This window comes from Lasioglossum baleicum, chromosome 13, assembly GCF_051020765.1.
Source record: "Lasioglossum baleicum chromosome 13, iyLasBale1, whole genome shotgun sequence".
Taxonomy (NCBI): domain Eukaryota; kingdom Metazoa; phylum Arthropoda; class Insecta; order Hymenoptera; family Halictidae; genus Lasioglossum; species Lasioglossum baleicum.
The window spans coordinates 8,844,156-8,861,351 of record NC_134941.1 but is presented as its reverse complement, the minus strand read 5'-3'; the positions used below and the strand labels follow the sequence as shown (position 1 = coordinate 8,861,351).

Below are 17,196 nucleotides of genomic sequence, written 5' to 3'. Positions count from 1 at the left end.
ATTAGGTAACGTTTTGTTTGACAAAATGGCCGGAAATCGGAATGTAGTGAGTCAAGAAACCATTCAAAGCATTCGAATTTGAATGAATTTGTTAGAAAGAATAGTGACAATATTTATGAGATAAGCTAATATTTACTGCTGCTTATGTCCTGGAGATTAAAAAATCGTTTTTTCCTTAATGAAGATCTTATTACTTAAACGAAATCATCGGAAGCTAACGATTATGTGCGCACATGAACAACTTAGCTTGTCTAAGGCTAGATCTTCAACCAGTTTACCACATCGGTGGAGAAACACGAAGAACAAGCTGTTTGCTCTGATTTTTATCATGCTGTCGCCTGCTGGGTATTTTATAAGTTTACGATACGCGCAAAGAGTTATCGTCTTGACGGAAAAAAGGGAGCAAAAATTTATAAAGACCGAGCAAGTTCATATAAATCAGCATATTTCGTAATAATTTATTTAGTATATCTATAAACGTAACAAAGTAGCAAAATGTCGTAAATTCTTTATTGCCAGCGCTGACACAATATCTAAATAATAGAGCGGTGAACTTCGTCGTATTTTTTAAGATTCATTATATTATAGAATATATTATAGATTCTATTTTTGTGATTGATTAGTAATCTTCTGTCATTAGAACTTGCGAGGACAAGTTTACTTGATAGCTACTTGGAATTGATGGGTCCTAAAGAACCAATAATACCGATGACCAATACTTCGAGATTATTAGAAGGAATTTTTTTCCATCCAATTGGCTAATTAGGTAGGCTCGTTGGAAATCCAGATGTGGTAATCAATGACTTGGAAGTTGCATTAATGTTCTTTCTACGGAGATTGATCCTTTGTAAGCGCGTTCATCCTGCGACATTAAATAATGCTTTTATTCGTTTAATCAAATATACAAGCGTTTTAACAACAAATTGTCTAGAAATTCGAGGAAAATTTTAGTCGGCGAACCTTCTATTCTACTTCATGTAGAAATCAATTATAAAATAAAATGAAAGTTGAATTTCGTTTTTGGGGATGCATTTTCGCAAAATTGTTTTCCGATGTCAACTATTGTGTCATAATAGTGTCTACCATTTCTACTTTCGTTGCATTTGTCGCATAAGAGTGAAGTACGAGGCTGCCGTGTTGAACACCTAAAAATAATTCTAAATTTGCAATACTACCATTTTTCACATGCAGGATGGACTAGACTTCACTTTCGTCAGACTAAAAATAAAATACAACCAAAATTGTTGCTTTACCACTTCCGTTACTTCAGATTTGCAACATGGGAGTGGAGTACGTGGGTAGGTATATTTGACTTCAGGTATCCAGCCCGCAACTACAGGGTAAATATTTTGTTCATTTAAAATAATTTATAGACAGTTTTCTAAGGAAGTTTTTCTTTGTTTCAGAAGCAGTCGTGGTAAAGTAACAGATTTACCTAGATTTTATTTTTTCTGATCATAGTTAAGGGCGTTTTATAAGTCTCGAGTAGGGAGAGTACTCACGCTGGTCAACGTGCGGATTGATATCGTTTGAAATGTTAGCGCTGAGATACTGCACTCTTGCTGCGCCCTAACAATTATAAGGCAAAGCTGTCTCCGATAAATTGGCGGTAAATTGTACCACGGCAGGTTCAGATAAATCACATGACCTATTTGCTGGCTTTCTTGAACGAGGATTTCGCCCGGCCAGCACCATAATACGAGCTGTATTCCCATCGATGTTAAGTAAGATATAAATTTCAGGAGATCGGTGCCGGTGCCGTTATCAAACACTGCGAAACCGCTCAGACAAATCTCCACGCCGCTCGTCACAAATTGCACGAAAATGATTGGAGCCAGCAAATTGTTCACTTCGCTCACAACGCTAAACAAACATAATGGTACAAAAATATAGACAAAAAAGGAGAAAATGTTAAAAAATCGTGCAGAGCAATGCCGTACTTTATTACACGCTGATGGTGCTGGACGCATTTCAATAAATCGACTTTGAACTGCGGCAGGCAGTTATCATCGCAACAGATTTTATTGATCCATATGTTGATCAATTTAAATTGACCGCACACGTGCAGAATGATCGTCATGAACGTAGCGTCCAGGCCGGAAATGCCGGCGCAACAAATCAGGGACGCGATGAATTGGCAAGTAAATGCGATCTCGAATTTCGGGGATTTCGTTATGTCTGTTCCGTACCTAATCGCGATACAACAAACCGTAATACATCATTACAATTGTAGAATTGTATTTCCAATTCAAGCGGAATCTGTTTACGTAACAATAATGCTTCTACATGAATTGTTATGAACTGTATTTCTATTATTATTTAGAATAATAGTCATAAAAGGTTACCAAACTTCAAACGGTAAATGGCGATTATCATTAGAAGCCTCGCTGACGTTGTAATTTATGTAGAAATAATCGATCGACGCAGCCGTGGCGAATGTAATCACGTTGCACATGCAGGACGAGTAAAAGACTATAGTGAGTATCCTCGCCCAGCTAGCCAGCTGCACGTAGGGTTGCCTCTCGTCAGGATCATCCGTAGAGTCCCATAGGCGTCTCAGCTCGTAGTAAAGTTGATACATCCTTTTTCTTCTCGAAAGTAGATACATCATTTTGAAGAGTAGTTGCCCGACTGATGTTAGGACGCATCCTACCCCTAATTTAAGGGCAATTATAATAATTGTAAATGTGGCAGAAGGTATCTTGGGTAAAATTGAAATAAGGAAGAATTATGAAAGAATGACTGTTCAGAATGTTGATTAAGACCTTCAGAAAGGGATGTTAACTACAATGATGGAGATCAGCAGGGTTTCAATTATTCCTGTTCGATTACCTGCTAGAACCTTCAAATCGCCCCAGTTTACCGCTATCGCCAGAATTTCCGGCACGAAAACACTGCTGACCGCCGTTAACGCGAACAGCAAGCGGAAGTAAGCGAACAGTTTGCTGAACGTCGAACTGTTATCCTCGATAGGCCACATCCCGGCCATCCCGCAGAAAATCCTGTTCGGCAGTATGTAATAATCGATCGAGGACTTGGCCGGCTCTTCCATCTTTCCATGCAAATGTTGCGTGTTCGATCGCCTAACTCTTTCTCTTGGTGTACCGCAACAAAGTCTCCCCGAACAGAGAATTTTTTATAACCGCAACTATTACCGAGATGGACGGAAAATAATAGGTCTGGTTCGCTGTCTCTGTCTTTGAGAGCATTATGCAATATTAATGTCGTTGGCTCCGCACCTGTTGGCCTCCTACCTTATCTCTTTATAGTTTGAGGAATGGTTAGGGCAGTAAATAGCCGGTATGAATAATTCGCGGGTCAGGATTAGAGATAGTCGTGTGACTATGAATCTTTAACCGTTTTGTTTCGCTGGGAAAATGCTGGGACCTAACACGAGGGGACCAGAAAAAAAAGGAATTCCCTCCTCATTCTGATTTTTCTACTGTTACCGAGAGTTTGTGGGTAAACACTGTTTTCTCGTCACGGTATAGTCATCGTTCGCCGTGCGCGAGGTATAATAAACATAATAACAACTATAATCTCGTTTATTCAGTTAACAAATATTTACAAAGGATTCCTCGACGACAATAAATAACTTTGTTCAAACGAAACAAGGAAACCCTTCACGTGAAAAATAGTTTCAATATTTTGTATCTACTAATGCTTATCTTCTAACTATCCTCTTATCAGTATTTACACGGACGTTAATACTGCTTACAGTCAATTTCACTCCGGAGTGCGCGAAGTTGATGAACGATGAAGGATTCAAATGATCAGAATTCTGTTTCTATTTTTTAGTCTCTCGTTGTATTTCCAGTAGGCTCTTGCCGGTGGTTTCCGGTAACAGGAAGTAGACATAAGGAGCCAGGAACAGCATGCCAAAACCATAAGACCAGAACACGTATTTGTCACCGACCAGGTTCAAGTATGGCTGATAAGTCTTCGCGCTAGCGAAAGACAACAGAGCATTGCTGGAGCTGACGAACAGGCAACCCATGTTCTTCAAGTTCGCCTGGAAGACTTCACCCATGATGGTGCTGGGGACCGGTTGCAAACCGGCAGACACAGAAATGTTGAACAATATTAAAGCAACCATCGGCAGCCAGGTCAAGCTACCGCCATCGTACTCTAAAGAAAGAAGATGGAAATGGAGGCCTAACAGCGCTAAAGCTATCGAAGATCCAAGACCGGAAACGATCAGAAGACACCTCCTGCCGAGTCTGTCTACTAATAAAGTGGCTGTTGATCCAGCCACGACCATCGCGATCCCAAAAATCGTCACGGCCAAGCTAGGCTTCAGGTTGATTTGGCTCTTGGTTACTATAATCTCAGCGTACGTGAACATAGCGTTGTATCCACTCACGTAAGTAAAACCGTAGAGTCCCAGCACTAGCAGGACCTTCTTCAGATTGTCTGAAAGTGAGATCGAACATTGGTTAAGTTTGTTTTAACCTTTTGCACTTCGAGCAATTAGTCAATCTGAGCAATTGACCTAGAAGTGCGAACGGTTCAAATTAATTTTCTCTCGCAAATTGTGTTTGTCTACCTTGGATCAATATAAAATATTAGGAAACACGAGAATGTTTTGCCCGAGTTGTCCGAAAGATCGAAATGTGCTGGAAGAAAATTTTCGGGAAAGTTCTTCATCGGTATATCGTTTCCTAATATTTGAGCCACGGTGGAGAACAATTTAGCGAAAGTTTAAGCAAAGAAATCGCGGGTACTTGGCCGGAGGAACTCCTTCAAGTTGAGGAAAATATTAGTCCGAGCCCCGTCGACGAATTCCTGGAGCTCTCGCATCTCCGGCTTGACGTCAGCTTCTCGCCTGAACCACTTCAAGGATGCCTCGGCCTTGTCGATATCCCCGTGCAAGAGGTAATGGTACGGTGATTCCGGTATCAGGCTGAAGAGGATTATGAAGAGGATATTCGGGACGAGGCTCACGTACCCGAACATCTCCATGGACAGATAAGGACCCATCGCATTGCCCAGAACCATGCCGAAGGAGGATGCGTTCACGTTCATGGATATCTGAGGACGTGACCACAGGTATCACTTTATCGGACAAGAGATCTGATTGGGCACGTTCGCGTTTCGCCAAAAAAATATTCGGATCTTTGGCTTGAACGCCAGTTTGCCTTTGATGTGTGAGAGTCCTCTCGTAAGAGGACTTAACTGAAGTTAATGATTGCTTAGGCGTCCTTCTTATTTATTATTGGACTAATTTACTTAAGAGGTTATTCTTTAGTTTCAAAATCGATAGGTTTGTTAAGCACAATCATTTGGAGAACGTACTCATTTTTTTCGAGCAATGATAATCATTAGACTGCGGATTTTATCGTCAAACAATTTTGAGTATTAATCTAATCTGATCTAACTGAGGTCAGTGAAAAAGAGTAGATCAACATTAGACTGAATAACGGAATGATGATATATAATTGAACGATTTTAAGCATTATCGGGAATATGACATTTGATTCAGAATTTACCAGCGATCCACGGATCCTGGGGTCAGCGATCTCGCCCAGATACAGTGAGAGAGAACTCCATACTATTCCTGTCGCAATTCCTGAGCTGATCCTGGAGGCGTAGAGCCACATGACCGATGTGGCAGAAATACTGAGCACCCAACTCATGGCCATCGGAATGCCGCTGAGCACAAGCACCCTCTTCCTACCAATATAGTCTGAAGATGACGGTGTGACATGTTAAAGTTACAGTTTCCTGAGAACAAGATCACCACAACTCAGTACCAATAATCGCTCGATTGGATCTTGGAAATATTCCTTCAGAATGGAAATATTCCATTCGGAAGATGCTAATCTTTACAGTGGATCTTAATCTTGATCATCTCGGAACACGAACGATCAACTCTGAATCGAATCGTCGAGGGATTTGAATCGCTTTTAGAATCGAGTCTCGCCGTTTTCTATTTTCTACGTACCGCAATTTTCATATCACGCTTTGCTACGAGTGCTGAGTCGTGGCTGCCTTGTTCTTACTTGAGTTCACGGCTAACAATGTTGTTCGCCATTGTTTGCCTTGCTTGGCCGGCTGATCGCGTGCTGTAAGAAAGGATCGATCGGATCAACTGAGTATGAATTTAATGTATTCAAGAGCGGGCTTATCTGCTGCAATGTGTTAGGCGAGGAGGAAAACCCTGAGGAAAATGTAAGAAATCTTTTTAATGGCTTTCGCTTGCGGGTCCGCGTATCTATTAAGCAAAAAATTGTTTTAACGTTTCTAGCTTGTGACAGGATTTATTTGTTACTGTAGTGGACAGGCAGGAAACATTTATTATGAAACGTCCTGATTTTAATGCTTTTAGGTTCGTGATTCACTGCGTGTTGTAATTTCAGAGATTTGAAATGGCTTCATTAGACTGCGGGTAGCAGGAGAAAAATGAAAAGAACTATTACACTATGCTACTGCATATAACTTATTGCTGATAGACAAACTGTTAAGACAAGAGCAGGTAGCTTTTCCCCAAGTAAAAGTTTCGTGAGTGAAGACGGTAGAGGAAGAAAGAGCGTGAAGAGGGTGGAGAATTAAGCGGAGTATACGCGACCGTATAAACAATTGTTAACACGTTGTTACTTGGAAGAAGCGGAGGCAGAGAGAAGTTATGTTCTCGTTGATTGGAACCGGGGATTTATATTTGACCGGACACGTTTCGGTAGTTTTTCAAGTTCACGCGATTCCCGGGGACGTGTCCGTGCGGGTGAGTTAATGGGGGTTGGCTAGACGAATTTTCTTCCGGACAGCGAAGAATCGACCTTACCTTGACACAGTGCGCTGAGCAAAGCGCCGGCGAGCCGGCCAAGATTTAAAAGGGAGGCTACCCAGGACGCCTCGGTATCTGTCAGTCTCAAAGGCACGCTCGCTTCCGTTGATGTCAGTTGAGCCAAGTACGGCGATGCCCAGCCATTTGCGAGACCACTTCCGATAACAGCTAAGCTGACTGTCACAAACGGCCATGAAACAGTTGTGTCAACAGATGCGAGAGTAATTTCATTAGTTCATACATAGACATAGGTCTACAAGCGTCGCCCCCCTGTGCACGGCCGAACGGAACATCTTGATGCACCCGGCGAATGTGTATATATACTGCACTCTAAACCGATCTAATCTTAGTAACAATTATACTGAGGATCGCATTACTACTGACGGAACATGCTAGCTTGTGGAAAGCAAGGATTGCAATACACTGCTCTCAAAAAATTTTACTAGTTTTAATATTATTGATTTTTGTTAAAACCTGAGAGAGAGGGAGAGAGAGAGAGAGATGCACGGTATAGTAATAATATTAATTGTTAGTTAGTTTCATTATAACTCAAGAGTTTGATTAGAAAATAATCTGTTGTTTAGAATGGACCACGATTCTAATTTTCAATAAATTTCGCTTCCTGTTATGCAGATTTGATCGAACTAAGCATGTTTGCACTTCTGATTAAGTGGAATTATGTGATATAAGGGCGTCTGTTTGGTTTCACATTAAGATAAAGAGAATTCCCAATTGCTTCCAATTTAATTTGTGCGTACATATACACGCTTAGTATAGAATGATGCTTTAATTAACAGTTTTGCAATATAGGAAGCAGTGCGGAAATCACATTAAAAAATCAATATTCAAAAGAAGGGATTTAATTTAGATTTGAAATTTGAATGAGTGTTGAATGAGTTGAATGAGTAATCGAAATAATTTGATATGAACTTTTATATTGGATTTTGGCACAAAAATTATTCATACATTCAATATAGAAGATCATAGTTAACGAAATTGAACAAAATAATCGCATTTAGATGAATGAAATATTGATAATTTTACATATGAAGGCACGCATCGTTTTTAAATATTTTTTAAAGACATCATCGAGTGTTCTCTTCTATAGTTTCCACGTACGCAAAATCGTTTTCACACGTCATACGAATAATTTGGCGGGCCCCAGCGTTAACGCGAAATCGAATCAATAGTTTCTGCCAGACTTGGCATTTACTTACGAGCGAACGCGGCCAGCCACTGTGTCCAGATCGTGATCTTTTTGGCTTTATCATCCTCCGGGTCCTCGGCGACCATTTCTGTCTCGTATTTTTCTGGGATCCACGGGGATGTGCAAGATGTGATGCACCTTCTATCTCGCCGGGTGCAGTTGCCTGCACTGACTCATGTGGTCCCGCGAATCTTATACCAGGAAGATACCGTTCGAGATCGGAAAATTTGCGTTCCGATAAGATCTTTGATGTATTTATATGCCGTTCGTGCGTGCGAGAGAGAGGGTTTGATTATTCGGCTGCGCGTGAAAAATCCGTTATCATTTCGGATCCTAGCCTGGGCTGATTTTTCTTATCTTTGGCAATTGAAACGAGACGGTATAAATTATTGAAAGACTCGTGGAGAGGCAAACACCGTAAGTGATTCATATATTGTTATCGCTTCGCGCCAGTTATCGCCGAATCGCGGCAAAAATAGTGAACGAGACGCTATTGTTTCGGTTGAGGTATTTATTAGGGCTGCGAGAGAGATTGACACTGAGATCACGCTGTTATAAATCACTCGTACAAATGAGATCTTTCCTCGAACGCACGAACCAGCGACAATAACAGTTTCCCTACTTTCAGGAAATTAATGAGGACGAAGAAATGCTAATCATTTTCAATTGTCCACTGTACATTTAAAAAATTGTTTAATTCTTTAGTAATTTTTTTATCAATTTAAAATATTGTAACAATTTTGTACGTATTTTTTACACATTTTATGCGTTGTTTCAGGGTTCAAGTCTTTAAGAACGAAAAAGGATTCGCCTCCATCGAGGGAAAAAACGGTCGGAGATCCTCTGACCACATTCGCGAATAAAATTCGTTCGGACGGAACGTAAGTTAATTAAATTCTGGAATTTAGATTCGCAAATAATAATTCCGTCGGGCGTTGAATATTGGATTTATTTTTTTATTTGCCAAGATTATTTTTTATGGAAAATAGATTTTAATGCGAAACGTGTTCCGCGATATTATATTATAAATATTTGTGATGCCGCATCGTAAAACGTTGTCGCCAGCAAACAGAGCGCGAAAGAGTTATTAATGTCACAACTGTCGCCGCCTCGGTGTCAGATAGACTTCTTGCCTGCAACTGTAAATTTGGGTAAATGTAATGCACTGGATTATGAGAGTATGAAAGAGTTTCAAGACTCGCGTGACACTGATAAAGGCAATGGTGCGTTAAGAAGCAGTTTAGGTAAGTTTGAAATCGGGATTAAGTCGAGAACAGTATTAACATTAGATTGGAACAGGAAAATAAGTATAGTTTTCTAAGAAAATACATGGATTTTACTACTAAATGGAGCCTTTTATGTATTATGTAAAAGCTGACCCTGGCCAGGAAGGTGAAACAGCAACAGTAACAGGTGAAGAAAAAGGAACGAGATGTATAGAGTGCTTAATGAACGATCTCGAATTGTCATGTGATGGCGAATGGTTGAGAAACCATCTGAAGTCACCTTTGAAAATGGCGATAAAAGAAATAGTAGCGAAGAAGCCTGGTGATCCAGTCAATTATCTCGGATTTTGGTTGTTAAATTATAGAAAATGCATTGAAAAGAATCTGTGGCAATTAGAGGCGAATCGAGAACTAGAGCATTATCGATCCATGGTTAAACCAGAATCAGTATGTACTATTAGTGAATATTCAAGTTATTTGTACAGTAATGGAATCTGAAACAGTTTAAATATTCGTGAAAAAATAAGTCGATTATATTGAACAACATTTGAGACTCCGTTTCTGTATGAATCAATAATAAGTAGAATCGGTATGTAATGATCAGACTTCTTAGGCAGGTCAAAGCATTGAGCGACAAATTAATTTTATTTAGTTTAGAGAGACCCTACATAATCAATTATTTAAAAATATGTATACGATTTATAATTTTATTACATATTTAAAGTTCGAAAATGTGTATAGTATTTCTTGGTAGTTGAACTTATAATTTGTGGAATTTCATAATTATGTGCAGAGTACAAGTAGTTTAAAATAATGTTTCAGGTGCTTGAAGAAGAACCGGTTTCAGAGAAAGGGGAAGAAGAAGAAGTGGCACGAGACTGGAATTTTAAATACTACGAATCTACGGAAAAGCCGGCGTAAATTTTTAATTATCATTTCCCAGCATATCCATTTTTTATATCACTTAACCAGTCCAGTTCTAGTGTTAAGTTAAAAAAAAATGGTAAAAGGTAAACAAATTCCTTCACTATTGGAAAGTGCGAAAAATTGTATGCAAAAATCATTGGAACAAATATATTTATACTCGGATCGTGTAGCTCATAGATACGTTGGAACCTGAAATAATCATATTTAAATGACTTCCAGATACCGCAGGAAGAGAATGCGACCGACATCACTGAACATTACATTGCTCCTAGCACAGGGTGTCCGGCCAGTGTCAGGCAGGTTACTGTCTGACCATAGGATCCATCTACCCCTTAAAGACAACCACCCGAAGCGGTTTCTGGCACGTGACCGCAGATGTCACCACGCTCGCATCGGATTGGCCGTTGGTTCGTGTGCGATCGTTCGTTTCCGGCCTCGGCCGCACGGTTCCCATGCGAGGCTGCGCTCAGTCCGAATCGCGCAGCCGCCGCAGTACCTCGTTGCGCGGTTGATCGAAAATACGAACGAGGGTATCGCGCGATGGCTTGCGTCTGGCTCTTGCGATCGTAGTTTCTATTGTTTCGGGTTGGTTCTCCGTTTACAGGTTAGAGACGATGCAACGTTTGGTTCTGGCCGTGGTGTCGGTAGACGAAGAAGCTCGCGACTCGCGTGTCTCGTTGCGCGATTCGATTGTTATTGACGCGAGGGTTGGTCGCGCGGCCATGTCAGTCGACGGGTCAGCAGCTTAGTCGTCAGATGGCGCGGCGTTCGTCTCGGTCCACCCTGCCTGCGCTGGAATGCCCTGAACGAGGAGCCTGTCGACGCTGTCTTCTTTCGTTGGATCTTTTTTCCACGCAACGATCAGGTGACCGGCTCGAGAGAGTGTTTTGCCCGTTCGAAACGACCCGATCCTGTGGCCGGCGATGATCGGCCGTGCATGGTAACCCGGCCCCGGAAACGGATGGCAACGAACGGATGCGCCAGGCGGGTGGTCCACTTTACACGTACGGAGGTGGTGTGTTGTGTTGTGCACCAGAAGGCGGTTCCAGCGCGCTCCGCTCTCTGTCTATCTCCTCAACGAACGGTGCAGGATATCCCAGTGAAACGACATCGCAACGAACGTTCCGCTACCGAAACAATTCCGTGGCTGGTCGGAGCGGTGACAGGCGCGGCATGCGTGGAAAGCGGTGACTTAGCGACCGAGTGGAAACGGAACACGGGAGTGTCGTCCACCATTTTGGCTGCGCGAGGTTACTCGATGCGTGCACCGTTCTCATCTGCACGTTCCCCGTTCTTAACGGTTTCCAACGGATCGTTCGTGGGATGTGCGTGTGCATGTTCGCCGAGACGATGGTGCGTCAAGGACCATAGTGGACAACAGTGCGTGCGGGAACGGCTGGCTAGGTAAGAGTGCGCCCGTGAACATCACCGACCTGCTGTAAATGGAGCAAGGCGAGAGCTGTTTTCCTCGTCTGTTTCACCTCGGGCCCGTCAGCTGGTCGTAGCAGTGTGCCATCGGATATATTCGTCGTATGCCTCGTCGAGTCTACGCTGATCATCTCCACATAACCAAACTTCAGAGGTGTCGGGCTACAACGGTCCATGGTGATCAGCTCGGGGATAAGGGACAAACCTCGAAACTGGGTTACCATAAGTGCCGTCCTCCCCGCTGGCTGACGACGTTCCCTGACAGTTTCCAGGGTCGTTTGTGCGAGGAATTATCTGTCGCAGCTGATCGACCGTGTGTACCTTGATTATTTTCAGTGACCAGGCTCTGGGTGACTACCTAGACACCCGGACCAAGCGTCTCGGACCGACTTTTTTTCCCCCGGACTCGGGACCTAGGGACTCTGGATCGTGAAATGGGTGGCGCGATCGGGGATCCGGTTTTTCAGGCTCCGGCCATTCTACGGGTCGTCCTGGACCCGCCGTTCGACCTGGAACGCGGGAAACGATGAGGACCGAACATGGATCACTGAACAGCCTCAGCCGCCGAGAGCAGGGATGAACCGTTTTAGGGTATTCCATAGCGGTCAGAGCCTGTTCCATTTGTCTCTGACTCTGTCACTGTATTATGCACCGTGAACTCTGTCTCCCTGCCGCAGAGATAGATTGAAAAAGGGATCGAGGGAGAAGGGGGGACTAAGTATCGCCGCGATGGAGACCGAGTGACTTCTTTTCGTCCAACCCAGCGTCGGATGGGCTGTTCTAGAGTAGTTCTGGATGGTTTCGTGTGCGACGTATGCATTCGTCGGCCAAGTGAAACTGGTTCGGGTGTGCTCTCGATACAGTGTGACGAGTGTGTGCCGGTTGTTTTTCACGAGGTGTGACGAGGATTACGCGTGCTACGCACCCTTACCCCCCACGACCACGACCTAATGTGAGTATCATCAGCCGTCTCTCAACCCCCAAGGGGATCTGTATACACCGTGCTCCGGAAGTTCGGGGTCGTTGATCCAAAAGGATGCTTGGTCTGTCGTACATAATAGCGAATGCTTCATTGGATGGTATTGTTGACACGGCATAGTGGATCTTGGTTTCTTGGTGGGCTTGTTTGGGAAATTGACAAAGCTGATTGGTCACTATGTGTATGTAGCAGTTGCTCCGAGGGGCGATTATGGTAAATTCGAGGAGGCGATTGGACAATTAGCTATAGTTGGTCTAATCAGCTGGATGTTTCGTTGGAATGGGGATTCGAGGTCTTAAATTTGATTTTCTTTGGTCTTAACGTTTTCGTATTGTTGATGGGATTGTTTTTCATGTGTGACCTCGAACTTTCGGACGCTGGTGGAAATTGTCAGAGAATTGTGATCATTGACTTGTACTACTAAAAAGCCAAGGATGAGCAAGGGAAAGTGGTCGGTTCATGGTCAGACACTACAGGCGAATTAAAAACTGTTGTCACAGCGATACATAAGTTGTTTAAAGCTATTCATAGTTTTACTTGACTGTTTAATTAGGTAAACAATTAATTTGTAATAGAAACAGTTATGAGACAGTTTGAGCAACATTGGCTTCGAACACGTTTTCTGCGTTTCTGACAACGAAATAGCTTCGACACAGTCTTTACTTAGTAATTATGGGTGACTTAATATTTTTTAGTTCATTGTACCCATAACACTGAGAAGTGCATTTCGTCATCTTTGTTCTCCAAGATAAATGACCAAGTAATATCTAACCTGTCAGACTTGGAACGGAACAGGGTCAAACAGCAAATCTTGATAAACTCCAACAAGATCGACAAATTAAATATCACTATCTGGAAAGCGCGAGCAAAAAAAGATATGTGTCCTCTAATATTTACTAACTAACTTCTATTCAGTTCATAAATTCCATCCAAAATTGATTGAAAACTTGCTACAAGTTTAACGTGGATTTATTGGGAGCTCTCTTTGCACATCACTTTACAAAGGATCCTATTCATATCTACAGTAACAATAATTACAAAAATAAAGAATCCCCAGCGCAATGAGTCGTATAAAAATAAATTGGAGCTCGTAAAACTTTACAACAAGAAGTTCTACTCAGGAGAACACGTGCCAAACGATCCAGTAAACCTTGTCCTCAATAAAATCTCCAGCAATAATACCAAAATCGTTACTAGAACAAAGTATTTATTTTATTATTCGAGACATAAGCTTGCAAGCTCAGCAGCGTTTGAGCGATTCTTGGAATCTGTTATCCGACATTTATTTTCTGTATCTGGTTCGCCATCTACTCCCGTGCGAATGGCAGCCGGGAAACGTGGACACATTCGCAACAATGGCCGAAGAACTTTCCCGGCGATTGCCTCGGACGTTTAAACGTCCGAGTTTTGGAACGGCCGCTATGCAATATTCACATGAGATCTAGAATCGATGGTAGTCTACGCTTGCTTTATCCTCTTCTCGCGGAAGTTGCAGCAATTGCAGTGCAATGGGTACGTGAACCCCTCTGCACAACTTCCGGGTGGTGTTCATAACGACTCCGAGCGGTGCCTGTGAACAGAGTCTTTAATAAAATGACCGTTTATCATCACTTCGTTCAGAACATTCGTTTGTCGTTGCTGCGACGCGATATCCGCCGCCGTACATTGAAAGTTTAATACGGAATCATCGAACACGGAGACCTGGCAGGTTTCCAGTGGCCCCTGCCGTTTCTGAAATCCCACCTGCGAGCCTTTATACAGTACCAGTCCGCTTAACACATGTTCCACCGTGTAGATGACATACGTTGCAGACATAATACCTGCATAACTGCGCCGGCCGTTGAATTATTGGCAATGTAAATCGAAAGTAAACGGCACGCGGCCGTTTCACGCGCCTACCACCGTCGACCGGCCGACCAGTAAACGGTGAACGTGATTTTTCGGGGATTTAATTCGATATTTGTTTATTCGACGCGTCAAGTGGCCTACATGCGATCCTCGAGCACTCTTGTTCAGCTCGAGGACAATCGGAAACTTTTTACAAATTTTCGGCGCGGTGCAATAGTTGTTTTTCGTGGAAATGGGATGGAAGTTCGAATCAGAGGAGAATAAAAATGTGTGTGGTTCTAATTTCTGTTTTGTCGGAGAGCAGTTTTTATTTGGATAAGGTTTAGGTATCTTGAAGTGGCGGTGAAAATAATTTTTAATGAGGTTCTTTTAAGTTTTAATGAAACCACACATGGTTTAATTTTTGGTCTGTAGGTGGAGATTTTTTTTGTTGAGCACGTTAGACGCAACATTAGTGATGTTTTAATCACATTGGAGTCCGTGTCTGACCATAGACGAACTGTTCCACTTGATTCTCTTAAGACGCTAGTAGTACAAGTCAATCATTTCTCTTCCCCCAGCAATGAAATTTTTAATTGAGCAGCGAAACGAATGTTGGTGCGAACACGTTAATACATACAAAATTGTTAACATATAAGGTAATGAAAAGTATCTGAAAGTCCAGAATTTTGAGGATAGAATCGCTCCTAACCCTCCCAGTGTTTATAGACAACGTAGTGCACCAACCGATGAAGTGAATTCGGTGTTTAACATAATATAATAAAAAGGGAACGTATAGATAGAAAGTTTCAAGAAGTTATAAATAAGTCCCTTGTTTTCTCTCGGGCATCGTTTTCTTGGTTCTATCAGATCCTTTATAAGTGTTTTTATCAGTAACCCCTTGTAACCACCAGATAGCCGCTTGTCTTTGCGTTCTGCCGCCCACAAATCGATCATTCCAACAATAGACGGTACTTTCCGATTCTTCGAGCTCATTAAAGGGGGACTCGCGACAGCCGATCAATTTTTTCAATCTGAGACACCCTCGGAACATCGTTGTTTTACCCCCCGTGTCAATAACCCGGTATGTACCCATCCTCAATTTCTTTTTAAAACTTCTTTAAGTCACATGATGCTATTGTTGCTACATAACATAAAACTACTCCTGGCAAAACAAGAATACATCGAGAGATTCCAAGAAAATGTAAAGAAAATTAAAATTTAATGTTTTTGTCGACCAATGGCACAGTTATAGATTTCTCTGTTCTTGGGTGATCAACATTATTGGATACCCCAGAAAATGTTGGTTATTGACGTAAATATTCTCGTCGGAAGCATTCGAAATTCACGGCGATTTGTCAATTAGTTTCTCAATTTACTTTAATTCGTGCTGCCGTTCCACGTGACGTCAACGCAAAAGTCTGCGAAAGTAACTTATCTTACCTCGCGGAGGTCAATTAAGTAGAGTTAAGTAGGTCTTACTTCGTTACCGAAGTTTCGGCGCCATTGAAAACATAAGAAATTCAGGATCATTAAAGTCACGGAATAATTAGCGAAAGAAGACAGAATGGAAGTTATTATACTGATGTTAACGAGAGGGGACTCTGCGACATAGCAAATTCCTCCGAGGAAACTCGTTTAACGTTGCTTTAAGATTGCTATTGTTCGGAAGGTATTATACTTCGGGTGCTCAATAAGAGATTTACCTTGAAGTTTCTTGTTATATTTCTGCGACAGCAGCTCCACGGTGAAATATACAGCTGACTTCGTGCTTTTGTCCACGGTTCCGTCGAATAACTAATAATAAGCAAGCGAATTTTCCGCGAACATAGTAAAATCTCGTTGTATTTCATTCACCGATATTCAAAGCGATTGAAAATGCACAAGATTCAATAATCTTTCAATATTTTAGCTTATACCATTGTTTGAGAGGTTCAATGATCCTATTTAATATCTACAAAATTTTGTGAGCTTGATTCGCGCAGTAGGAAGACCAGGGAAAGTAACAAAACAAAAGCGCATCGATAGTAATGTTAATTACGTGTAAATTGTTTCTAACCGAGCGGCTGCGAACAATGACGAGCATTCCGTCCCTTTAGCTAGCTCCTCTGTTTTCGAGATACTGATTACAGTTAAATAAGCGAGTTCCAAATTATCGAAAGCATTAATGGCGCGCCTCTCGCTCGATTTCGCAATAACGCTTATTTTTCGAGCTGATTCCATAGCGAGGAGGTAATCCTCTGTCTACTTACGAGCTTAATTATGTTCAACGATGTTGTCCGACCTTCGTGCAGTAACTACCGCCCCGGAAAAATCCCTTAACCCGATTGGCCCGACTTATTTCACTGGCAACTACTCCTTCATGATTTGCCGGGCTTCTCCGGTCGTCATTAACGCTCGATTTTCGGTCCGATTGTTGTCTTCTCGTATAGCTATTTTATCATTAAAATGTTAGAATCAATATCTTTCCTTACAAAGAGGAATTACAGTCTTGAATAAAATTTTCCAATATGAATAATATTGAGAAAGATAGTAATTTCTACGTGCAGTTCAGTGCAGTCCAGTGAGCAAAGAGTGTAATTAAATGTCACGATTTTCCAGTTCGACTAGATTCAGATGAAAAGAGTGAATTTCATCAATTAAGGACCGCGAGGAAAATTGAACGAGAAGTTTGTTAATTCGCGTTGCAAATTTTTGCACGACCGTGTCGGAATACTCGCCACTCATTACGAAACGGTTTAATTAAAAAAAGCCGGGGGATATATTATAAAAATATTCGGAGCCACTTCATCAATTCAGGAAACGTTTTCGAGAATAT

The 17,196-nt window shown here is 42.0% G+C and overlaps 3 protein-coding genes across 7 annotated transcripts in view; 1 reads left to right on the top strand and 2 right to left on the bottom strand.

Moving 5' to 3' along the window:
• Window positions 1-1,022: 1,022 nt before the first annotated feature.
• Window positions 1,023-3,294, bottom strand: LOC143214753 (odorant receptor 22c). Its single transcript, XM_076436120.1, has 5 exons — window positions 2,833-3,294; window positions 2,346-2,655; window positions 1,941-2,189; window positions 1,503-1,863; window positions 1,023-1,145 (listed from the first exon to the last, which is right to left on the bottom strand). The coding sequence occupies exons 1-5, from the start codon at window positions 3,050-3,052 to the stop codon at window positions 1,089-1,091; spliced, it is 1,197 nt and encodes a 398-aa protein (XP_076292235.1). The 5' UTR covers window positions 3,053-3,294; the 3' UTR covers window positions 1,023-1,088.
• A 252-nt stretch (window positions 3,295-3,546) lies between these two features.
• LOC143214742 (facilitated trehalose transporter Tret1) lies at window positions 3,547-11,870 on the bottom strand. The gene is made up of 5 exons (XM_076436108.1): window positions 8,002-11,870; window positions 6,782-6,961; window positions 5,490-5,686; window positions 4,725-5,031; window positions 3,547-4,413 (listed from the first exon to the last, which is right to left on the bottom strand). The coding sequence occupies exons 1-5, from the start codon at window positions 8,075-8,077 to the stop codon at window positions 3,788-3,790; spliced, it is 1,386 nt and encodes a 461-aa protein (XP_076292223.1). The 5' UTR covers window positions 8,078-11,870; the 3' UTR covers window positions 3,547-3,787.
• Window positions 11,871-12,099: 229 nt separating this feature from the next.
• Window positions 12,100-17,196, top strand: part of Rho-5 (rhomboid-5) — a 330,384-nt gene continuing 325,287 nt past the window's right edge. For all 5 annotated transcript variants that reach the window (XM_076436084.1, XM_076436083.1, XM_076436081.1 and 2 more), the window contains exon 1: window positions 12,100-12,524. The gene's annotated coding sequence lies outside the window, so the exon portion shown is untranslated. The remainder of the gene's footprint in view (window positions 12,525-17,196) is intronic.